Here is a 26,823-nt window from a genome sequence, read left to right on the forward strand (position 1 = left end):
ATAACTTTTTTGACCTGACGTGTAGTTTTCGAGATATTTCAATGTCTTCTGTTAAAATGAATTTCAGTTAAAATGTTCAGTTAAAATGAAAACGCGTCATATTTCTTGTAGTCTAGTATTGTGATGAGCCAAACCAGTTCATCTCTGTTTCACAATGATAGACAATAGTGTGCTCCATTTACTAGGTGGGAAACTGTTATGTGGTACTTAGTCATGTACTGCTAGCTCGTCCTGTAAAAGAACCAACATGCGTTACGTGTTTCAGTCAGACAGTCGATTAAACTACAATGGGTCTGGTGTAACAAGGTTAATCAAAATTAATGTAATAATTCATTAAGTGTATTAGACTGCACATGAATATTCTCATGTTGTTGTGTGGATCGTCAAGGTTTATAAAATCTTGAAAGAGCCAAATCACCTACAATCCTCTTGTCATCCATAATCAATGTAGTGATGGGTATATGTATCATTATTCCAATTATAAGAAAACATTTGGTAACCATTCATATGTGACAAAAAGCTCCTTTTAAAGTCTGAAACTACCAGTAATTGTAAAAGTAATCTCAACATGTAAGATCATTCACTTAACAGTAAGGAAACAATATAGTGAATTTTGACATAAAGTTCATCGATAAAAGATAACAATATCAGAAATAGTAGACAGAAGTATTACATAATGTATAGTTATGTTTCCACAGGGATAATGTATTACAGCTAAATCAGGTGTCCCATAGATGTTCGAAATAATTTGCCAAACACTAATGCAGAATTCTTTACCCTACTACAAACATTCTGTTACCATTTCTTTCACATTTATCTGTGTCTTACTTTCAGTAGTCATGCTATGCCAGTACTATTCCAACTGATCCATTACTAGTACGTTCATTGTAAATACTCTGTGACTGTAAATAATGACGGTTTCATTCTGAACGAAACGTTGGAGCTATGTAATAGAAATTTCTTCAGTGGTATAAAGTCCTTACTTAGAAATACCTGGAATTGATTCCTGTTTGTCCTCAGAGTAGGCTATAAAATATCGCCTTCTTCTTTCCTTCTTGTTAGTTACATTGTAATCGTTATCTTACAAATTGTATAGAATAATTGCTTTTGGATTCTGATGCATAACTTTCAGTTTGTATAATACTGGCTACTCAGTCATGAGATAACCACTTATATGCTATTTAAAATATTTTTGTAATGTAAGCAGCTTATTTCTTCGATTGTTAGTAGATGGCACGACTTGTTTCATGTCCACATTGTGGCAACTCGTCTGTAAGCCTCTTAGTCTGATGTCACCTCCAGTACCTGTTTTCTCTTACAGTCCTTAGCGTCGTCTTGTGTGCTACGCCACCTATCTATAATTTTACCAAAAATTACCAATTTCATGTCGGTATCAATGCCTGTAATATTGTTTGGTTTAAAATATTATCCTTTTATGAAGTACTTTACGTAAGAAAGGCATTTTGCTCTTAAATTTTTCGAGCAGTTCGATATTCTCATATTATTAGGTAGAACTGAACTACGATTAAGCGGAGCCCGGTCGAATAAATTCCAATTTCAGGGTAATTTTTGTGAGAAAGTTTCAATTCTAAACCTGGCTTTGTTCATGCTACTGTAGATTGAAGGTCGAGTTTTATTCTAGATCAGGTGGCCTTGCGATCAATATTCCAGCTGTTAACTTCACTCGATTTTTCAGGAGATGGTAACAAAGAAATTACTCGCGCATTTAATTCAGATTTTAAATGAGATTTTTTTGTGAGAACTTTGACCAATGCATCCAGTCACCACGTGGTCTAGGAATCTGTGTTAGATCGTTTTAGCGTAAGTGCATGGGGAATTACTTGTACACTAAGCTCACTGATGCATGGAGAACGAATGGATTGATCTCGTAAATTCTGAGAAATTATCGCTCATTTGTAATGTGATCAGCGGATGGCGTCTTACCACGAAGTGTTTGTGAATTTCATGTAGATTCATTGTAACCACGATAAGTAGCGTATCTTCTCACACAGATTACAGTGATACTATGTGGGCACTATATAATCCAAACACTTCTGATTTTGTAAGCTTTCGGCTGCTGGAGACCTTTGGCATGCTTCCATGTTGTGGCTACTTGTGTCCAGGCGTCATTATCAGCCGCATGACTGAAACTTAAGAAGACGTTGTTAGTAACAGGGGCCATAGTAGATAAATAGCTACATCCTCTGTATATTAAATTATTTAGATGTAAATATATTTCAAAAGTGTATGCTAGCCCATCTTGCGATAGTGACGGAAACTTGGAACAGCCACGTGGATGCATGCATGGCACAAGCTAAGAACATCCTCAATGCGTAGTTTGCGATGATATTCCAGTAATAAGTGAACAGTTGCATGATTTTTTCTGGAATGTGTATGATTGGAAGCGCATATTACGTCCTTCCCCTCCAATTCAATGTGATTACGGACTGCTTAGACAAGATTACTATTCGATTGAGTCTTGAAGGTGTAGAATGTAGAGTTAATTGGAAATCAGTTAGTAAGAAAAATATTTCGTTTTAAGAAAGATAGAAAGATCATATAAAATTTGCAATAAAACAGAATATTGATGAAAAACATCACAGTAATTCATACCCTGGAAGTGCGTAAGTTGCCTGAAGTTGTTCTGCTTATGAGGATGTTGAACTTAGTCTTTTACTTCCTTCCATTGAAAGTTTTATTATAAAAAATTAGTATTATTGTTATTCTGGCGAAAGTTTTATTATAAAAAATTATTATCATGGCAACAGACGCACGAAAAATGTGTGGAGCTCTATCTCTGACAATCAATATTGTCACTGAGAACAAAAAACAGAAATTAATTGCTCTTCCTATAATTCATGAAAAATCAATTCTCTTGTATCTGAGTGCGATTTTTAAAATATTCTCTAACATCTCCCAACAGATATACTGCAATGCTCCTGCACACAGCAGACAACTTATCTCGTCTTGCCGCTGCAACTGCGTGAAGATTCTGTATACAGCAACATGCTAAAATAATTCAAAATAAATACTGCGATCCATTCAGAGTGCAATGCATGGTCACAGCTACTGCTGCAACTACTCCCTTTTGTGTATAGAAATTCAATGACCAGCCTTAACCGGTGTAAAAAATGAAAGAAGTGAATAAAAACTTTTAATTTAGTATATTCTGAGAAACTGAGAATTCACACATTGAATCTCCTCTGGCACCACTAGCATCGTCAGGGCAAGCTGCGACCTCTCCTGACGCGCCGCTTCTTTCCACCCCAGGCTGCGTCCGACTGCTCTCAACAACTGTTTGCTTGCTACCACTCGCAACAATAATATCTCAGTCTCAGAGTTTGTGTAGGCACGCAACAGCGGAAACAATAGCCAACTTTCCAAAAGAGGTATGAACGTCCAATTTTATACGTTGACATATCACATGTCATTTCAGGTATTTAGACCGTTGGGCGAAAATTAAGAAACACAGCACTACATGATTTCATCATCCATTAATTATAACAGAATATCGTAATTTCAGTTGTTTTTACCAATCAACATTGCTCTATACGTTTGGTGCACTGCTGTTTCAAGATTATACAGTAGAGATCAGTGGTACAAACGTTGTATTTACATTATAATTATAATGTTAATTGGAATCTGGGTGATTACATGTGCTACATGAACTAAGAGTCGTGGTATCGATCAATTTAGTACACCTCCTAAATTGATCAGTTAGATATCAGTACAGTCCAAAGAGTGTTGTACATCGCCAGGATGTGCAAGACCCTTCCAGGCAATTTGTGCAACACAGAACTATTTCAAAACTAATTCAACATTTGACAACAAAAATCCCTGAACATAAAAGAATAAAACATATAAGAGACAAGTAGTATCTTGTAAGTATATTACATTCGATATTTTAACATTACATGAATTCTGTGAGAAATAAATAATTATTTGCGACATCCAAGATATTATGTCTTCTTAATCTCAGTCCACCTCAGTTTGCACTATCGCAAGTAATTGTCTGATTTTACATCTCTTTCTGTCCTGGAAAAGTTATACATGTCTGATCACTTTTTCCGTGAAGCAGAGTGCGATAAAGTAAAAGGTAAGAGACATGCAAAGAAGCACATAAAGATAAAACAATGAACCTCAGTATCAATTACAGCTTTGTAGAGAAAAAGATAAGCTTAACCTAGCTATGTTAATGCATTTTATTCTAAACAATTATATATTCAAAACTCATGTATCATTAATAGTTACTATTAAAAACAGTCTTGATCACAAATTTATTTATTCTGGCAACCGGTTTCGGTCACGAAGTGATTTACCACCAGAAGGAGGCTCCTGCTCATACAGCATTTTGGTCTGAAGATGACCACAGGCATGGTCGAAACCGGTTACCAGAATAAATAAGTTTGTTATCAAGACTGATTTTAATAGTAACTATTAGTAATAACATTAATCACTGTCTCCTCACACGATGTATTCAAAAGTAATAATGTGTCACTGTTATAACTATCATTTCCAACTTTACAACGACAATTGTCAGTCTCACGTTTAGTGTAGTGACAAGTCCATAGTCACTAATACAATGACATACGTTATATTCAGCATTAACAATACAATAATGTCCCATCTGGACTCTCTTTCACTACAAAAATATGTAATCATCTTCAATAAGCGTGCTAGTTAAACAATAGGATAGCCCCACAATAGTGCAATGGCCTGTGCTATTCTGTAAACCCCAAAAACAAGACATGTGCTATTGAATTAGTGTTAATGATTCGGTGAAATTCCATCTTGGAACTGGTTTTGTAACATAATAGTTGACGAATCTGGCATTGACCAGGTATTCATTTTGCCACCCAGTTTTCTATCAGAAACAAAAACGAAAAATGAACTGTTTTGTAGTGTAACGTCCCGGATAGTTTCTGTACGCTGGACGCAGTTGCTCTGCAAGTCTACAAAGCGGTTTTATAAACATCGTTATGGCAACGCCTCTTCGTACCTCTACAGATGTCGATATTTTTCACCTACAGACGTTTGCGCTTCACAGTTGAAAGCTATCAAAAGCGCTGCGAGGTGTCAGGGATTTCTCTACCTTAGAAAAGATACCATCTTAGTAAATATATAGTTAAGGCTCACCGGCCACTTGACCATCTTCTTCTTCTGTGGGAATGCACAAACAGTGCCCGAACTCTTACGGGAATCGGCAACGCGCCGCGAGTAATGAGTATAATGGGCGGGGGCACTACAAATGTAGTGCGGGACAATACGTTGAGAATGTGGGTTTCGCGAGAGGCGTGCTAGAGATAAATCCCTGCAGTCTGCCTTCGGCAGTGACACAGTGCGGACCGTGTTGCCTGCCGGCGGCGCTGTGGTGTGCGCGCCTGTTTGTTTACGCCGGAGCAGCTTCGCGTGTGCGGTGTTGTGAGTCTCGAACGAGATGGCACACTCGTACAGAAAAACGACTTTGAATTTCAGTTTGCGAACGACTATACACGACCAAAGGCACACGAGATTGAACGTTTTTTAAGAGAAGAGGTAAAAATCGATCCACAGGAAATCGTGGGAATCCATTTATCGATCGTTTCAAGCGTCGTCTATGTCAAGCTTGTTGACGAGGCTGCTTGCGAAAGACTTCTACAACGATCACCGAATGGGTATCGTTTCTGACGTGCCGACGGGAATGTTGGTGCGGTTACGGTCGATCACGCGGGAATGGGGATCCGCACTATACGAGTCTTCGAACTTCCGTTTGAGGTCCCGTCTGAACCTGTTACCGACGCCTTTCGACCATACGGTACAGTTCTAACCCATGTGGCCGAAAAATGGACGAGTTTTACCACATACCCCGTCCTAAATGGGGTGAGACAAATACGGATAGAACTGCGAAAGCACGTCCCCTCTTATTTGTACATAGGATGTTGTCGAGCGATTATAATCTATGATGGACAACCTCGCACTTGCTCGGGGTGCGGGAAGGAGGTCACGTCCGCTCAGAATGCCTCCAGCGACGTTTAGTGCAAACCCCACGGGATGACGTTCAGGCGCCACAACAGATGACTGTATTACCGTTGACCTTTGTGGAAGCCCTGAGAGGAGACGTGAGGGAGATTTCCGATGGGCACCAGCAGCTGCGCCCTATAGAGAACATGGACACCAACGGACTGGAACTCCGACCACCGGACCCACCACAGCAGACACAGGACACCATACAAGAGATGCAGCTGACGGCCGCTCCAGGCTCATCCGTGGTGGCTGCCAGTGCTTCCACCGAGAGCGTGATAGGCCAGGCCCAAGACGGAGGATACGCAACCCAAACAGCCGATGTGGAAGCAAGGCAACAGAAACAGCGTTCGCCGAAGAGAAGAAAGAAGCGTCGACTGACTTCTGCTGACGATAACCATAGTCCCGAGGGGACAGTGGACGACAACGACAGTATCGACCTGAGACCAGTGGATGCAACAGATACCGAGATGACGGTGCAGGAATTGAACAGCGACGATAACTTGAACTCTCCTTCTGGTGGCCGGAAGACAGAAGTGGAGATGAAAATTGTCCAACATCGGAGCGGTGACAACGTTGCCTACCGTGCTTCGGCCAGTTCCGGATATATGCTGGGGGACTGGGCACAAGAAATAGACCGACAGGAACAGAATGAAAATACGATCGCGACGACTGAGGATAGTCTTAGCCAGACGCCGGGGGGGGGGGGGGGGGGGGGGGAATGTCGACCAACTTAGTGTGGTGAGGAGAGCCGGGAGTGCAGATAGACGACAGCAGTCTGGTTTTCAACACCATCGCTTGATGACACCCCCATACAACTGATGAACACATGCCAGGCGTACCGCATGGCAACGATAAACTTTAATGGCATTCGGACACCGCTTAAAATTAAAATGCTGAACGATATGTTACGCGCTGTGGACGAGGATATTGTACTCCTACACGAAGTGTGTTTCGCATCGCCGCCAGAGTTCTACGGCTACGAAGCACATTATTCAGTGCATGATGAAAGTGGATGCGGTGTGGCGATCCTCACCAGAGAAGGAATAGGACTGGAGGAAGTCATGTCTCTCCCTTCAGCACGTGGCATAGCGATCACTGTCGACGGCATCCGTTTCATCAATTTATTCGCGCCATCTGGCTGCACAAAACGAAGAGAAAGGGCGACCTTTTACACCGAAGAGATAGCACCGTTGTTCGCTGGACGCTATGACAACTATATAATGGGCGGCGACTTTAATTGTGTCGTCGACCAAAAGGACCAAGTACCTCATTATGTGCAATGCATGGAACTGCGTGCTTTGATTACCGAAATGGCGCTTCTGGATACCTGGGAACTGCAGCATGGCGACAGACCAGGTTATACGTTTATAACGGGACACTCGGCGAGTAGACTTGACAGAGTGTATGTGACACGAGCTCTACTGCGATACTGGATGCCGAAATCTGGCCAGCGGCTTTTACGGACCATATGGCGTACATCTGTACGATTTCACTAACGCGTCAGAAGATATGGTGGAGTAAGGGTCCCTGGAAAATGAAAAGTGCACTTTTACGTGACGCTGCATGTCGCCTCGGTTCTCCAGTGGTAGATCAAATGCGCAAAACCAACGTTACGGAGAACGTTGATACGATACGGGAGGGACAAATAGCAGTGGGACCGCACGACGGCTGATTTTTATTTTACAGCCCTGAGGGAGCTGATGACCCAACAACCATTCGCATGATAGAAGCCAAGTTATTACAGCTGACGAGACTAAGAATGGAAGGTGTAATGGTCCGGGCGAGATTGGCGGACCCAGTTGCTGCCGAACATGTCCGAAAGAACAGATACCATCTTAGTAAATATTCAATTAGTGTTACCAATTCAATGAAATTCCATCTTACCTCTCTTTTTATAACACAATATATCCTTTTGTCAGTAATCATTTCAATAAGACTGCTAATTAAACAACTGTATTCTATCAAGTTAGTTCAATGGAATGCGCTGTACACAGTGCCAAGGGATCGTTTATATGTCTTCAACCCTTTCATTCAGTAATATAATATGCCTTTTCATCATCAGTAACTACCAGTATAAATACGACTGAATGGTGATAATCAGGTACAGTTTAGGTTTTCCAGATGAACTATAAATGGTTCACTCCAATCCATATCGCCTTTGAATAAATGGTTTGGTGACAACATCTTCTAGATCAGTGATGCATGGTGAACTATATCGTGACCGGGTCAAATATCTCACGAAATAAGCGTCAAACGAAAAAACTACAAAGAACGAAACTTGTCTACCTTGAAGGGGGAAACCATATGGCGCTATGGTTGGCCTGCTAGATGGCGCTGCCATAGGTCAAACGGATATCAACTGCGTTTTTTTAATTAGGGACCCACATTTTTTATTACATATTCGTGTAGTACGTAAAGAAATATCAGGTGGCCTTGCGATCAATATTCCAGCTGTTAACTTCACTCGATTTTTCAGGAGATGGTAACAAACAAATTACTCGCGCATTTAATTCAGATTTTAAATAAGATTTCTTTGTGAGAGCTTTGACCAATGCATCCAGTCACCACGTGGTCTTGGAATCTCTGTTAGATCGTTTCAGCTTAAGTGCATGGAGAATTACTTGTACACTAAGCTCACTAATGCATGGAGAACGAATGAATTGATCTAGTAAAGTCTGTGAAATTATCGCTCATTTGTAATATGATCAGCGGATGGCGTCTTACCACGAAGTGTTTGTGAATTTCATGTAGATTCATTGTAGCCACGATAAGTAGCGTATCTTCTCACACAGATTACAGTGATGGTATGTGGGCGCTGTATAATCCAAACACTTCAGATTTTGTAAGCTTTCGGGTGCTGGAGACTTTCGGCATGCTTCCATGTTGTGGCTACTTGTGTCCAGGCGTCATTATCAGCCGCATGTCTGAAACTTAAGAAGACGTTGTTAGTAACAGGGGCCATAGTAGATAAATAGCTACATCCTCTGTATATTAAATTATTTAGCTGTAAATATATTTCAAAAGTGTATGCTAGCCCATCTTGTGATAGTGACGGAAACTTGGAACAGCCACGTGGGTGCATGCATGGCACAAGCTAAGAACATCCTCAATGCGTAGTTTGCGACGATATTACAGTAATAAGTGAACAGTTGCATGCTTTTTTTCTGGAATGTGTATGATTGGAAGCGCATATTACGTCCTTCCCCTCCAATTCAATGTGATTACGGACTGCTTAGACAAGATTACAATTCGATTTAGTCTTGAAGGTGTAGAATGTAGAGTTAATTGGAAATCAGTTAGTAAGAAAAATGTTTCGTTTTAAGAAAGATAGAAAGATCATATAAAATTTGCAATAAAACAGAATATAGATGAAAAACATTACAGTAATTCATACCCTGGAAGTGCGTAAGTTGCCTGAAGTTGTTCTGCTTATGAGGATGTTGAACTTAGTCTTTTACTTCCTTCCATTGAAAGTTTTATTATAAAAAATTAGTATTATTGTTATTCTGGCGAAAGTTTTATTATAAAAAATTATTATCATGGCAACAGACGCACGAAAAATGTGTGGAGCTCTATCTCTGACAATCAATATTGTCACTGAGAACAAAAAACAGAAATTAATTGCTCTTCCTATAATTCATGAAAAATCAATTCTCTTGTATCTGAGTGCGATTTTTAAAATATTCTCTAACATCTCCCAACAGATATACTGCAATGCTCCTGCACACAGCAGACAACGTATCTCGTCTTGCCGCTGCAACTGCGTGAAGATTCTGTATACAGCAACATGCTAAACTAATTCAAAAGAAATACTGCGATCCATTCAGAGTGCAATGCATGGTCACAGCTACTGCTGCAACTACTCCCTTTTGTGTATAGAAATTCAATGACCAGCCTTAACCGGTGTAAAAAATGAAAGAAGTGAATAAAAACTTTTAATTTAGTATATTCTGAGAAACTGAGAATTCACACATTGAATCTCCTCTGGCACCACTAGCATCGTCAGGGCAAGCTGCGACCTCTCCTGACGCGCCGCTTCTTTCCACCCCAGGCTGCGTCCGACTGCTCTCAACAACTGTTTGCTTGCTACCACTCGCAACACTAATATCTCAGACTCAGAGTTTGTGTAGCCACGCAACAGCGGAAATAATAGCCAACTTTCCAAAAGAGGTATGAACGTCCAATTTTCACCTTAAGAAAGTAATATTTCGCACTGCTCTCGACGTTATCTTGGAATCCACTCGCATCCCGTTCACATAAGGTACTTGCATCCAAAAGAGGTTATCCGTTGTGCATTATTTATTTAATGATTAGTTCTTGGGCTATCACTGATAGACTTGTGAATGAATAAACGAACGGCATACGGGTATCCCAAGTGCGGGTGTGTAAGCTTACCAGAACTTAAAGTATTGCGGAGCTGTTCGTTATTGTGAGCAATAAAATGGATACCAAGGTTTAAAAGCAGAGCTCACTCCTAATACCGATAGGGAAGAGTAATTACACTCCTGGAAATTGAAATAAGAACACCGTGAATTCATTGTCCCAGGAAGGGGAAACTTTATTGACACATTCCTGGGGTCAGATACATCACATGATCACACTGACAGAACCACAGGCACATAGACACAGGCAACAGAGCATGCACAATGTCGGCACTAGTACAGTGTATATCCACCTTTCGCAGCAATGCAAGCTGCTATTCTCCCATGGAGACGATCGTAGAGATGCTGGATGTAGTCCTGTGGAACGGCTTGCCATGCCATTTCCACCTGGCGCCTCAGTTGGACCAGCGTTCGTGCTGGACGTGCAGACCGCGTGAGACGACGCTTCATCCAGTCCCAAACATGCTCAATGGGGGACAGATCCGGAGATCTTGCTGGCCAGGGTAGTTGACTTACACCTTCTAGAGCACGTTGGGTGGCACGGGATACATGCGGACGTGCATTGTCCTGTTGGAACAGCAAGTTCCCTTGCCGGTCTAGGAATGGTAGGACGATGGGTTCGATGACGGTTTGGATGTACCGTGCACTATTCAGTGTCCCCTCGACGATCACCAGTGGTGTACGGCCAGTGTAGGAGATCGCTCCCCACACCATGATGCCGGGTGTTGGCCCTGTGTGCCTCGGTCGTATGCAGTCCTGATTGTGGCGCTCACCTGCACGGCGCCAAACACGCATATGACCATCATTGGCACCAAGGCAGAGCGACTCTCATCGCTGAAGACGACACGTCTCCATTCGTCCCTCCATTCACGCCTGTCGCGACACCACTGGAGGCGGGCTGCACGATGTTGGGGCGTGAGCGGAAGACGGCCTAACGGTGTGCGGGACCGTAGCCCAGCTTCATGGAGACGGTTGCGAATGGTCCTCGCCGATACCCCAGGAGCAACAGTGTCCCTAATTTGCTGGGAAGTGGCGGTGCGGTCCCCTACGGCACTGCGTAGGATCCTACGGTCTTGGCGTGCATCCGTGCGTCGCTGCGGTCCGGTCCCAGGTCGACGGGCACGTGCACCTTCCGCCGACCACTGGCGACAACATCGATGTACTGTGGAGACCTCACGCCCCACGTGTTGAGCAATTCGGCGGTACGTCCACCCGGCCTCCCGCATGCCCACTATACGCCCTCGCTCAAAGTCCGTCAACTGCACATGCGGTTCACGTCCACGCTGTCGCGGAATGCTACCAGTGTTAAAGACTGCGATGGAGCTCCGTATGCCACGGCAAACTGGCTGACACTGACGGCGGCGGTGCACAAATGCTGCGCAGCTAGCGCCATTCGACGGCCAACACCGCAGTTCCTGGTGTGTCCGCTGTGCCGTGCGTGTGATCATTGCTTGTACAGCCCTCTCGCAGTGTCCGGAGCAAGTATGGTGGGTCTGACACACCGGTATCAATGTGTTCTTTTTTCCATTTCCAGGAGTGTATTTGTATGGTCGACCTAGCACAGGATAGTGTTGGTGAGGTCTACAACTGTTAGTGTTTCAAGCTGTCGTCCATACACTTACCTTCAAATTCTGTAAGTATGAACTAAATCGAAGAGAGCATAGCAATCCGTAAGGTTCCCGTCTTGACGCAGCCTTTAATGCTACGGTACTGCACAATATTTTGTCTAATTTGGTGAGCACTAACTAGCCTCTGAATCCAGAGATAACTTCAAATTTTTGTGTCTCAGATTTCATGTAATAATGATGTTTGTAAATGCTTACAACAGCGTCCACAGTATGCCAAATAAGAAAAGATAACTCAGTTTTATTCAGGAAGGTTTTCAAGAAACCCGTCAAATGTTCTTACCATTCCACCCGCTAGATAGTACTGAACGCGCAGATGCTACGATTGGCTCGATGACTCAGCCAGTGCTCGTAAGCTGCCATGAATCTAACGTTATGTGAGTAGTGACGATTAAACATTGCATCCCGGTTCAAAGAGCTGTGATAAAATTTTACTGTGAATGAGGAAATAAGGAAATAAGCTTGCAACGACATGCAACGTATTTAAGAGAATGATTATCACAGTCATATACAAGTGTTTCGCTGGTTTTGGGCATTTAAGAATGGAAGAGAATCCTTAAAAGAGGAACAACGCATTGGACGTCCTGTGTCTGCTCAGGCGGATGACTATGTGGAAAGAGCCAAGGAAATTGTTTGCCAGGCGAGTTATCACTAAAATGCGTGCACTGAAAGTTAGTGGTAGTAAGGGAACAACCAGCTGCACTTTCAAGGCAGACGATTGTTGCTCCAGGATCATCACCGCAGTTGATGAGGATCCTAATCCGTTGAAAGGAAACTTAATCGGGGGTGAAATTTGCTGTTTTCAATTCGATCCAGAGACAAAATGGCATGGAACATACCCACCGAGGCAGAAGAAACTCGGATAGCAGAAATCACGCCTCAGGGCAACAGTGCTTTTTTTGTTTAGATATTTCTCGAGTGATCCTTCTTCAGTTTCTTCCTGAGGGCACAAAAGTGACCGAACAGTACTACCTACTTACGAGTCACGCAACGTCACTTTGCCCGCATGCGTCGCGTTAGGATGCATCTGTCCAAAAACAAGAATTGAGTTCTTCTGTATGACAATGCACTGGTTCGCTGTGCACTACCTGTGAAACAGTTTTCAGCATCAAAACAGTTTCGTGTGCTCGAAAACCACCCTGTTCGCCTGTTTGGCACCTTGAGACTATTTTTTTAAATTCCGACAATTAATTTTGTTTAAAAACAGGAACATTTCAGTGACCAACAGGTTGAAGGAGGTACACAATAAGAACTTGCAGCGTTCTTTATACATGTACGGCGGATGTAAACGTTGTGTAGATGTGCAAGGTGATTATTTTGAATCCATGTAACTGAGAAATTCAAATAAAGTTGTCAGTTTGAATGTAATGCTAGTTTTCTCATTAATTATTTGGCACACTGAGTATTACATGTAGTTGCCAAAATGTCCCAGTACACAAAAAATCAACATAAGAGCAAAGAAAAGTCAAAAAATTCGCTTAAAATATATCCTTTCCGATTACTGTGATACCTTGTTTTAGGAACGTGTCTTGTAAGGACCAGCAGTAGTCACACAACATTGCGGATTAGATAAAACTTTTATGTTTGAGAAATACTTTAATGCGACATTTCTCCATGCTCGTCACTAGTGGTGGTAAGGATACCTGGGTAGAAGTCGAAATGATCATTCAAGAAATGTACATTTTTTGGCATATTATATCCCGTAAGGTGGTCTGAGCTGAGTAGTTGTTTTACAATATCGCCACAGTTCACCCCACTACGGGTTCCTGAATATGGAGAGCAGACAGAAATATCACCTGTTTATTTTGATAAAGTGGAGGTACCATCATATATTAAAGGATGTTGAACACTACAAGGTTTTGGCCCTCTATTAGTGAGAAAATATCTGTACCGTTTCGTCTGTTGCCCGGTGCCTATGCTGTTGCATAAACATTAAAATCTCTGGGAATTAAATAAGATTAGATTTGTATGAAAATTTTCAGCAAGACGTCATTTGATATAAGTGATATCGATGGGCCATAATGCGACACAGTCTTAAATGCGGCACCTGGTAATAATTAACTTTATATGCACGACCACGAGACGCAATGATAATCGTTACATTCCAAATACATTAAGTTGCTGGTATGCAATAGTTTCAGGGAAGAACACTGGAGGAGTGGTACCACGCTTTCCACCATTCCAGTCATCTCGAATTTTAGTGTATCTGGAGAATCTAACCTAGGAGGTCGGCTTTGATTCTTCTTTTTCAGTCATCAAATCGGTGGATGCATGGAATTTATGTTCATCACGCTATCTGTGGCAAATAAACATCTTAGTATGAGGAATTACAATTTGTAGAAGTCAGTTGCAAGATGGAGTTTCGAAATCGCCTTGCAAGAGATGAGCTGTGGCTGGAAGAAATGTATCCATAAGATTAGTTATAAATGTTGTACTTGTTGAAAACTTACTTTAATATGAAATACCTGAACAATGTTATGTATACGTAATAAAAAAACATGAGGACACGTTTTGATAATAGGCTTCAATAAATGAATGACTACAAAAAAGACTAATCAGTTAAAAAATTGGTTCTACTGCTCGTTCTCAATTATGGTTTTGAACATGCAAAATATTCATTTTATTGGTATACAAAGCAAAACTTAATTTTTATGGTAAGGTTACAGGCTTGACATAGATTGTGCAGAATTCGTGCTTTTTAAAATGATTTCAGCATTATAATTAACCTAATTAAGAAGAGTGAAATAAAATAAAAAGTTAATTCATAACTGGTTATCTATAGTTTCTCCAATAGTTTCGAAAGGACACATATATTCAGTTCTCAACAACAAGCGGAATAACAACATCATTAAAGATGCACAGCAGTGGGAGTCTAACGTTCCAAAACTTTGAATGAAACTGGAAGACATATGTTGCTGAGCTTTACGAACACTTAAGTTCATGAACTTCTCCTTTTGCCAAAGTTAGTGGTTTAGGAAACCTACAATTCAACATAACCTATTTTGTATAGTTCCTTTATTAAAGCCTTATGATATAATTTTCTTATAATTTCCTGGGCAACTCGTTACTTAGGCACACTGGACTCGCATTCGGGAGGACGACGGTTCAATCCCGCGCCCGGCCATCCTGATTTAGGTTTTCCGTGATTTCCCTAAATCGCTCCAGGCAAATGCTGGGATGGTTCCTTTGAAAGGGCACGGCCGACTTCCTTCCCCATCCTTCCCTTATCTGATGAGACCGATGACCTCGCTGTTTGGTCTCTTCCCCCAAACAACCACTCATTACTTAGGTAGAGAGTAGTGATTGGCTTAAGATGAGTATTGAGATTAATATTTAATGTCCATCCACAGTAATCTTGTAGACACATTTTCAAGCAGTTAAGCTTTCTAATTGCAGCTTGACAATATACATATTCACTAAATAAATTTGTCAAAAACAATTTGCTAAAAAATATGAAGCACTGGAATACCCACAGCTACAATTAGAAGAAGAAATAAATTACATGCGCTACTCATAGCTAAAATAGTTAGGAACTCAGAAACTTCAATATGAAATACAAAAACCTTGGGCGTTTTTCTAATAACACAAAATCTCCAACTGGTGGGAAAACAAAATTTATTAAATTTTTAAGTAATTGTTTCTGGACAATTACTTCTACTCTGTAAACATATATTTCATTAATATATTTCATTCATTGGTAGTATGCACAGTACACTAGCAAAATATGTTTGCTTTGTTGTTAAATCCGTTTCACTTGTGATCTGAACAGTGACAAAGACTAGTAATTAAATTGAAAATTCAGTGTTATTTCGTATCCTGTAAATAGCCAGCATGCATCCATATGTGCAAACAAACTGTACACAAATAGCCTGCATAATGTTTCAGTCCACATCATTCAATACAAATTATGAAAATTATCTATGGAAAATGTAATTATTTGACTACAAGCTACTTTAATTCTGGAAGAAGCTATGTTGAAAGATAAAAGGTACTGATTAAATAAGCAGCCATATGTCCTTTGGACCATGTTGCTTTGTGCGGAATTGATGACAGATCTTCATTATTTTTGGCGTTTATGTTACACATGGAGTCTCATGTGTACACCATAAAATAAGTGACACTCTAGCAACAGATGTTCAGACAGCTTACCAAGGATTCAAACATTTTCAGAAGAGTCATAGAAAGTGCTAAATGAGACAGGTTAAATCTGCCACCGTATGTAACTTCCAATGTTGTGTAGTGTTGAAAAGAACAAAGTACACAAGTAATACAGAACACAATATGCATGAATATTTCTTATTTGTAATTATATATTTTTTTAATTCCTACAATGCTTGTTAGATTTTCATCGTTATTTTTCCAGTTTTGGTTATTTCTCAGTAATTTTTCTTTTGTTTGCACTTATAATTCAGCAAGCAGAGAAACTAATAATGGCTATCCATAATAAGTATGTGTAAAGCGGTGTTCTGTTATTGCCATTAAATTCACATCGTTTTCAGAAAAAGCCAAGAGTTTAGTCCAAGTCCTATTTACTGAAAAGGTGAACATATTTATTCTCACATCTTGTGGGCAAGTGTTAAAGCGCAAAATAAGTAACAAAAATGTCAAATTGAAAGAAATAAGTGAGAGAGCTTTTGTAATTTCTTCAAAACACGAAATGTTGCTAGAATTTTTATTGTAATTATGCTTGTGTAAAATGTCCAGTGATCTATAGTAGGGACACTGTTGTAAAATTACTTGGATCTAGTTATGTCGAAAGTTCTAATAAAGTTTAAGTTCACTGTCAAAAATTGAGACCACACACATCAGTTCAGAACAGATTTTGGTTGGTAATACTCATATTTCATAATGCATTATTATTGTGCAGACTGGATTCGAACTTCTATATAAATCTAAATTGATGAATTGGAAAGCAGTGCACTTATTAGGATGAGATTTTCACTCAGTGGTGGAGTGTGCGCTGATATGAAACTCCCTGGTAGATTAAAACTTTGTGCCGGACCGAGACTCGAACTCGAGACCTTTGCTTCTGTCAAGTGCTCTAACAACTTTTTTTAAAAAATTTTTATTGGTCGTTGTATCTGTTCAGGGCGGACGTTCCATGACACATGTTTAAGTTCAGTGTCGAGCCATTCACTCAGTTTTTTTTTTTTTTTAATTGCAGAGGTTAGCTCACCCTCTGACCGAACACGCTAAGCTACCGTGCCGGCAGGAACTAAGCTAACCACAGAAGCTATTCTGCGAACCTTGCAGAACTATCTCTCCTGGAAGAAAAGATGTTGTGGGTTGGCAGGAGAGCAACACCGTATTATTAGAGGAAGCCGAAAGGCACGCGTTTTAGCTCACGCAGGCGGGCTTGAGGTCTGGAACAGGACAAGGAAATTAGACTTTAGAAAAAAAGGACGTAGCTGGTGGAAAACTTAACTTCAATCCATTAATGATGAGCGTCGCTCTTGACGGTATATGTTTTACAGTATCGATAGTAACTGGTAATGGCGCCTTGCTAGGTTGTAGCAAATGACGTAGCTGAAGGCTACTAACTGTCGTCTCGGCAAATGAGAGTGTATTTTGTCAGTGAACCATCGCTAGCAAAGTCGGCTGTACAACTGGGGCGAGTCCTAGGAAGTCCCTCTAGACCTGCCGTGTGGCGGCGCTCGGTCTGCAATCACTGATAGTGGCGACACGCGGGTCCGACGTATACTAACGGACCGCGGCCGATTTAAAGGCTACCACCTAGCAAGTGTGGTGTCTGGCGGTGACACCACAAAAGATATTGGGGAGACATGGCTTAGCCAAGCCTGGAGGATGTTCCCAGAAGGAGATTTTCACTCTGCAACGGAATGTGCGCTGATATGAAGTTCGGAAGGCACAATACGAAGTACTGGCAGAATCGAAGCTGAGAGGAATGGGTCGTCAGCCGTGCTTGGGTATCTCACTTGGTAGAGCACTCGCCTACGAAAGGCAAAGGTCCCGATTTCGGGTCTCGGTCCGACACACAGTTTTAATCTGCCACGAAGTTTCAGCGAATTTTTTTTTTTTTTACACATGGAATGAATGAATAGAAAGATTTGTGAATTCCAGTTGAATTTATTTTTTTCGGTCAAGAACCCTAATACTGTTTATTTGAAATGCAAGATAAGTATTATTTTTATTATTGTTCTAACGGTGATCATGTCATGGCACTACTGTTCAAAAAGTGAAAACACGCAATCCCATGATGTCCTTACATAAGAACTGAATCATCCGGGGCTGACAGCAGTGTCGAACTCCTTGTTGCTCATTGCAAAATGAACATTCATTTTCGACTGTGAAATTTATGGAAATCAACGCCCCAAGGAAGAGATGTTTCACTAACGCATTTTATGCACTTCCTGAGGCGTTTGGTATCGATTTCGTGTGGCGGTGTCTCTGAAATGCTTTCCTCTGCCATCCATAAGAAAACCGCGTGATTAGAACGCTGGGCGTTGCGGTTCTGACTACCTCACAAGGGCGTCAGAAGAAGGTGTGAAATGTGGGTAAGAGGGAGTGTGGCGACTTTCCCATCTTGTGATTCGTTCAGATTCGTTCACGATGGCGTTGGGCAGAATTGTGGTGAAATTTGGTGCCAGTGTGACATCAAAAAAAAAATGGTTCAAATGGCTCTGAGCACTATGGGACTCAACTGCTGTGGTCATAAGTCCACTAGAACTTAGAACTACTTAAACCTAACTAACCTAAGGACAGCACACAACACCCAGCCATCACGAGGCAGAGAAAATCCCTGACCCCGCCGGGAATCGAACCCGGGAACCCGGGCGTGGGAAGCGAGAACGCTACCGCACGACCACGAGATGCGGGCTGTGACATCACTAACCAACATTATACCTCACACGAACTTCTGAGCTCTGGCCTTTTCTTCGCCATATGTCGACACACTGCTGTTTAAAACGTCACCGAGCGCGAGGCTGACGTCGCAGGGCGCCACGCTTTTGCACCAGAGGAAAGTTCAGGCATCTTTGAGTCTAATTTCAAACTTACGCGTCGCAGTGGGAGAAATTGACGGGATGATATTTTAATTATGTTACGCAGTGTACTTTATATGCTGTGCGAAATATATTGGCAGTTTTCCATATCTTTCTGGAAAGCCTTACTGCATGCACTTCCAAAGTTTTCAGTCTTCTTGTTTTTAGCGCTTTAACTACAGTCTGATGAGTGGAACTCTGCTTAAGTTTAAATATTTTGTTTTAGAGAGAAAATATTTGCTGGTATTACTTTGCATTTTTATCTTTTATGCAAATGGAAACTGAAACCTACTCCTGTGAAATGCTCATCCCCCGCGATGTGCTTTCAGTTCCCATGATGCCAACTTCCTTACAAATTCTACAGCCAAAATTTTTATTTTTTACCACCAACAATTCGTATTTACTGCATAATTCCTGATTTTTCTCCAAATCCCAACATTCGGCAATGCCTTGCGTCCCAAGCTCTTTGTTTGATCTTCTCCTGCATGACCCGTCACCGCACGACGCTATTGGCATTTTCCTGACATTGTTTGCAGTGGGATCATTAACTTCCAGCTTTTTTCACGTTGGATGTAAAATAGTTCGTTGTTTTATTCAACCTTCAAGACTAACCACACACACAAAATAACAATCTAAATCGCCACCAGACACTACGTGCGTGCTTATTAGAACGTAAAATCCTTTTCGCGATGGTTACAGTATGCAGCGCCAAATCGTTTCTATTCAGGTGCCTAGGCTACCAACACAATCTAAAAGAAAAAATCCAACGATCGTAAACAACAAATGGTCCACTGTTGTGTTTTCTGGGGCCACGGTTTGATCTCGTGAATGTGATGTTTTCTACGCCTAGTGTCGATAAAAATAACTATAAAGCCAACATGCAGCACTAAAATACCTGTTGTTGCCTAAAAGACTAAAATTTCTTCAAGTAACATAGATATTGCAAAGCTTTAGTCGAGCAGATAACAATATGGCCTAATATTTCGATTCTGATATTTAGTGTTGAGTTGCCGACCAAGAGAAACTGTTTCGATAGATGGATTAAAATCGAACATACTCGAAAGCGTTTCCAGCTGTCCTGAACAGCACATTGACGCCAGCTGATAATGAATTTCAAAGTCGAAAATTATATTTTCTGGGCCAGATAGAAATGTACCAATCTTTTTTCTTAAACAGTCTTCAGATTTTTAAGCGGTTCGCGTATCCCTGCGTCCCTTCTGAAAAAGTACCCTGGCTAAATCATTTCAATTACGTAGTGATTAACGCATGAAGTTGATCTTGGGCACTAACTGGTGACAGCAGGCATAGGAGAAACCGTGCCGTTTTGTGATAAAAATAAGATAAAGCTATCTTCAATTCAATGCTTCGTTTGGACATTGTTGTACTTAACGAGATAGGTATATAAATTTTTGTCATAAGTAAAAGAAGCGGTAAGGACAGACTAAGGATTGAATTGTAGATCTTCAGGGTTTGTAGTCTTACACATATCCTCTTAGCTGCTGAACCACACTGTCATAAATATGAATTGATTAGAAACATAATTTGATTTCCCCACATCTGCTTCAAAATAACGCTCTACCACCTGTAAACTGCAAATTGACCATTGCTGTGTGTTTCGGGGCCACAGTTTGAGTTCGTGAATCGTGGTTTTATTCTGTGCTTGGTGTTAATGAAAATAAAGTCTGAATCCTCAATGCCACAAATGTAGCTCGTGGATTTCATAAATGTAGAATGATGAATTTAATAGCCGCAATTGGTTCCAGCTCAATGGCCCCGAAGTTCACTTGCGCTGTCCAGTTTTCTAAGTGCCACGTAAATGTTAATAATCCAAAAGATGTATCCACAGTTCAGTAATGACTTTTTAAACAACGTACAAAAGAAGCCAAAGACTGACATTGAACTTGTTTACACACTTTTGCCAATCAACATTTGGTTAGCAACCAAAAAAAATTTAAAATTTTGAAGGTCTATCCGATCTACCACATTAGCTCAAAGTAAAGTGAAGCTTGGTTCTATAAAACGTAAATAAAGACAATGCTCTCCCCGCGAGTATAAGGGATTTGATGTAACAAAACGAAGTATAAACATTCATTTAATAATAGACTTAAGCTGCATAATTTATTTTGTGTTAATATTAACTTAAAACTGTGTTCGTGTTGCATATTAAATTTGTCTGAATGTATATTAATATGGTAACACTACACGTGAGTCCAGTGTTATTTCCGGACACTTGTCTCCTATCCCAGCAAACTGAAATAAGTGAAATTTTACGGACATTTAAAGCGACTGAGAATTTATGTGTCAGTGTCTCATCGTAAAGAAATTTTCATGCTGCTTCCAAAATTGGTCTTAGGTTTTTAAGAGACTGTAATATTTCCGAACTTATGTAGAGTTTAATATTATGATGCGTATTCCAGTAATATTAATTCCGTGATCCGCTTGAGTTACATGATAGAGTGTCTTCCAGCATCTGCTGAATAAATATTATTTTTCAAAATAGTCTTGTAACTTAATCTGAATATTGCACATCATCTCCCTTTGTTAATATGTGATACAATTTGGCATTAGCCTAATGAGTTGGTCCCCCACGAAACTTGTTATCCTGTTATGGTCTTCAGTTGTTACATGATCTCATTTCATGATAGCAAAAAACGGGATGATGTATTAAAGTGATTACAACACACGAAATATGGATTTCTAGGGTAATGCTAAAATACAATTTCGGGAGGACTGTATGGGATCAGTGCTGTGCTTCTGTCACAAACATGTCTTATGCGTAAGCCAAAAATGGATTTAAGTTGATTCAAAGTTTGGGTTGGGTCAGAGAGTGTGTTTATAGGTGTCGTCATCGACTTTCGTTCTTCAGTCGATAATCGATTACGATGATATAAATGTTAACTTTAGCTTGCTTATTCATTACAGACAATACAGTAACACTGACTTTATTCTTTTACTCTGTTACAGAATATGTGCAATGAAGAAAATTAAATCTCATTATATAATCGTAATGTCCTTGTAGAATTAAGTGTAATTTGGTGACGCAGTGCTGCTCTAACAAATGAATCATCATCGCATTTGCCATAAGATCCGTGTCCGCTGATGGAGAGCCAAGCGTGTCGAGCATCTTAAGGCCTCAGGATGAGCTGAATGACGAACGAGGAAGCAAGCGGTCCGTCGTTAGAGGTGATAAACTAGTGTTCTTTCTTCTCAGTGGTTGTTCACATTTTTCAGCACGGTGTAGTACGAGTAAGTCGCATTCACCAACTGTAAAAGAATCATAAAAAGATCTAGAGCTGAGAGTTAAATAACAGCAGTTCGATAGAACTTATTTATGTATGGTGAAAAGATTCGAGTTCGTAAGAACAAGTGTACCTTCATACTTTCATACAGACAGAGGCATATACTGTCAAAACAGGGTCGTAAAGTAAACTCAACATCACATATTGTTCCCACAGTGACGAGAGGGTTAGTTTTACATAAGATTCGGCCCGTGTTAGTAAAACACTGTTTGGTGATAACAAAAAAATTATCCCTCACGATTTGGGAGACGTCGCAAAGCGTTGCAAAGCAGACAAACCAATTTGTTCACGTTTGGAGAACACAGTCATAAACTTAAAGAGCGCAAAAAGATGAATAAAACTCCAAATAGTTTGTATACTATACTCTAACAAAACACCTGTAACAAAACTGGAAAAAAATGAGCAACATACCAATTTTTTCCGAAGCGAATGTACTAGAAAAAACTCAGCAATCTGCTCACAACTAGAGAAATGGCCAAATAAATGTTCGAAGAGGTCTAAAACCAAATGCTTTAGAAGAATTTTAGAGTGAGGTGATTCTACGCGTGAAAGTGAACCGAAAATGTCCTATGCCTATGTGTCCTATCTTCGATCGTTAGGGAACTGGGATGGGTTGAAAACTACACACATCCCTGAACGAATATGAAAACAAGAGTGAATATTACTTACCGAAATACTATGTAGGAGCTATGGCGGACAGAGTAACGGTGGGACAGATGACATTGCTGGGATGGGACGCAAAATACCAACAGAAGTCCACAACGTGCGTAGGATAGTAATTACACTCAAACGGTTAACCACTGAGGTTTTGAAGATAGTGAGAAGCAATAATTTTCCAAAAATCAAGAAGCAAAATCCCACAATAAATAAAACTCTTCCTGACAACAGTAGGTCCAAAAGGTCCGAAAAACAAAGAAAAACATAAAGAACTGTAAAGCACGTGGGGGAAGTAACAAACGAATACTTCATACGAAAACACCTTTACAATAGCAGTAAGAATAAACGGGTGACACAACAGATTAGACCAGTGGCTTCCAAACTGATGATGATTACCTCCTGCGAGATAAAACGAAAATTTCTGGGGGATAAAAACAAAAGTGTTCAATTGACTTTCGATCACGAAATTAAATAATGTTAGAAAGCCATTTCTGTTACTGCTAATTCGTGAGACTGTAATACTGATTACACAAATTACCAGAAATATATTTTTTAAATGCTAGCATTAACGTGTGATACAGTGTGGTAGAGATTACAGCTTGTGATACAAATTTATAAACAAAATTTTCCTCACGTAGTCAATCCACTACATACAACTTCTTACTGTGTATCTACAACAGTAAAATGGAGACTCACATATCACATATACTTAAATATCTCATTAATATGTCTTTTCTGAGTTATACATAGTTCCTGCAATAGACTAGAAATTGCTTCATTCTTCACTTCGCAACCATAGGCGAACTAATTGACAGCGCAACGGAGCAGAACTACGTAAAGGCTACTCCACTGCAGCAGGGTTCAAATGGTTCAAATGGCTCTGAGCACCATGGGACTTAACTTCTAAGGTCATCAGTCCCCTAGAACTTAGAACTACTTAAACCTAACTAACCTAAGGACATCACACACAGCCATGTCCGAGGCAGGTTACAGACTGTAGCGCCTAGAACCGCTCGGCCACCCTGGCCGGCCGCAGCAGGGCCAACACTATTACTAGTATTATTTCTTTCCTTTCTCAGACGTTATGTCTAGTTAAAAATGGAAAGTGACGCGGACCTTGATCAAGCGTGAGTTCCTTTTAACTGTATGGTACATGTTACATTGCATTTAGGAACTTTTGAGTAATTGAACATGTATCAATAATTACAGATTTCTGTAGTTGTATGTATACGCTTGGCTGTAGCTGTATTGCGTTGATGTACTGGTGGATATTGTGTGGTATGACTACTGTAGTTGATAGTGTAATTGGTATAATGTCAACTTTATCCTGATGCCACATTTCCGTCCGCAGCTCGTGGTCGTGCGGTAGCGTTCTCGCTTCCCGCGCCCGGGTTCCCGGGTTCGATTCCCGGCTGGGTCACGGATTTTCTCTGCCTCGTGTTGTGTGCTGTCCTTAGGTTAGTTAGGTTTAAGTAGTTCTAAGTTCTAGGGGACTGATGACCATAGCTGTTAAGTCCCATAGTGCTCAGAGCCATTTGAGCCATTTTGAGCCACATTTCCGTAACTTCATCAGCCAGTTGGATACATTTTTCAGTTTTTTCTCCTGTTTTCTTCTGTATATTTGTTGTATTGTGTATGGATATTTCGATTAGTTGTGTTAATTTCTTATTTTTATTGGTGAGTATGATGTCAGGTTTGTTATGTGGTGTTGTTCTATCTGTTATAATGGTTCTGTTCCAGTATAATTTGTGTTCATCATTCTCCAGTACATTTTGTGGTGCATACTTGTATGTGGCAACGTGTTGTTTTATTAGTTTATGTTGTATGGCAAGTTGTTGATGTATTTTTTTGCTACATTGTCATGTCTTCTGGTGTATTCTGTATTTGCTAGTATTGTACATCCACTTGTGATGTGATCTACTGTTTCTATTTGTTGTTTGCAAAGTCTGCATTTATCTGTTGTGGTATTGGGATCTTTAATAATATGCTTGCTGTAATATCTGGTGTTTATTGTTTGATCCTGTATTGCAATCATGAATCCTTCCGTCTCACTGTATATATTGCCTTTTCTCAGCCATGTGTTGAATGCATCTTGATCGATGTGTGGCAGTGTTAGATGATACGAGTGCTTGCCATGTAGTGTTTCCTTTTTCCAATTTACTTTCTTCATATCTGTTGATGTTATGTGATCTAAAGGGTTATAGAAGTGGTTATGAAATTGCTGTGGTGTAGCCGATGTATTTATATGAGTGATTTCTTTGTGTATTTTGCTAGTTTCTGCTCATTCTATAAAGAATTTTATTAAATTGTCTACCTATCCATAATGTAGGTTTTTTACGTCGATAAATCCCCTTCCTACTTCCTTTCTGCTTAATGTGAATCTTTATGTTGCTGAATGTATGTGATGTATTCTACACTCCTGGAAATGGAAAAAAGAACACATTGACACCGGTGTGTCAGACCCACCATACTTGCTCCGGACACTGCGAGAGGGCTGTACAAGCAATGATCACACGCACGGCACAGCGGACACACCAGGAACCGCGGTGTTGGCCGTCGAATGGCGCTAGCTGCGCAGCATTTGTGCACCGCCGACGTCAGTGTCAGCCAGTTTGCCGTGGCATACGGAGCTCCATCGCAGTCTTTAACACTGGTAGCATGCCGCGACAGCGTGGACGTGAACCGTATGTGCAGTTGACGGACTTTGAGCGAGGGCGTATAGTGGGCATGCGGGAGGCCGGATGGACGTACCGCCGAATTGCTCAACACGTGGGGCGTGAGGTCTCCACAGTACATCGTTGTTGTCGCCAGTGGTCGGCGGAAGGTGCACGTGCCCGTCGACCTGGGACCGGACCGCAGCGACGCACGGATGCACGCCAAGACCGTAGGATCCTACGCAGTGCCGTAGGGGACCGCACCGCCACTTCCCAGCAAATTAGGGACACTGTTGCTCCTGGGGTATCGGCGAGGACCATTCGCAACCGTCTCCATGAAGCTGGGCTACGGTCCCGCACACCGTTAGGCCGTCTTCCGCTCACGTCCCAACATCGTGCAGCCCGCCTCCAGTGGTGTCGCGACAGGCGTGAATGGAGGGACGAATGGAGACGTGTCGTCTTCAGCGATGAGAGTCGCTTCTGCCTTGGTGCCAATGATGGTCGTATGCGTGTTTGGCGCCGTGCAGGTGAGCTCCACAATCAGGACTGCATACGACCGAGGCACACAGGGCCAACACCCGGCATCATGGTGTGGGGAGCGATCTCCTACACTGGCCGTACACCACTGGTGATCGTCGAGGGGACACTGAATAGTGCACGGTACATCCAAACCGTCATCGAACCCATCGTTCTACCATTCCTAGACCGGCAAGGGAACTTGCTGTTACAACAGGACAATGCACGTCCGCATGTATCGCGTGCCACCCAACGTGCTCTAGAAGGTGTAAGTCAACTACCCTGGCCAGCAAGATCTCCGGATCTGTCCCCCATTGAGCATGTTTGGGACTGGATGAAGCGTCGTCTCACGCGGTCTGCACGTCCAGCACGAACGCTGGTCCAACTGAGGCGCCAGGTGGAAATGGCATGGCAAGCCGTTCCACAGGACTACATCCAGCATCTCTACGATCGTCTCCATGGGAGAATAGCAGCCTGCATTGCTGCGAAAGGTGGATATACACTGTACTAGTGCCGACATTGTGCATGCTCTGTTGCCTGTGTCTATGTGCCTGTGGTTCTGTCAGTGTGATCATGTGATGTATCTGACCCCAGGAATGTGTCAATAAAATTTCCCCTTCCTGGGACAATGAATTCACGGTGTTCTTATTTCAATTTCCAGGAGTGTATATTTGTGGCATTGTGAT

The 26,823-nt window shown here is 41.3% G+C and overlaps 1 protein-coding gene across 1 annotated transcript in view; it reads right to left on the reverse strand.

The window, feature by feature from the left end:
• Nucleotides 1–22,007: 22,007 nt before the first annotated feature.
• The window catches only part of LOC126260314 (odorant receptor 43a-like), an 81,806-nt gene continuing 76,990 nt past the window's right edge, over nt 22,008–26,823 (reverse strand). Inside the window, exon 6 of the mRNA XM_049957639.1 lies at nt 22,008–22,275. Within this exon, the coding sequence (XP_049813596.1) occupies nt 22,219–22,275 (57 nt within the window). The 3' untranslated portion in view covers nt 22,008–22,218. The remainder of the gene's footprint in view (nt 22,276–26,823) is intronic.

The sequence above is a fragment of the Schistocerca nitens genome, chromosome 5, assembly GCF_023898315.1.
Source record: "Schistocerca nitens isolate TAMUIC-IGC-003100 chromosome 5, iqSchNite1.1, whole genome shotgun sequence".
Lineage (NCBI taxonomy): Eukaryota > Metazoa > Arthropoda > Insecta > Orthoptera > Acrididae > Schistocerca > Schistocerca nitens.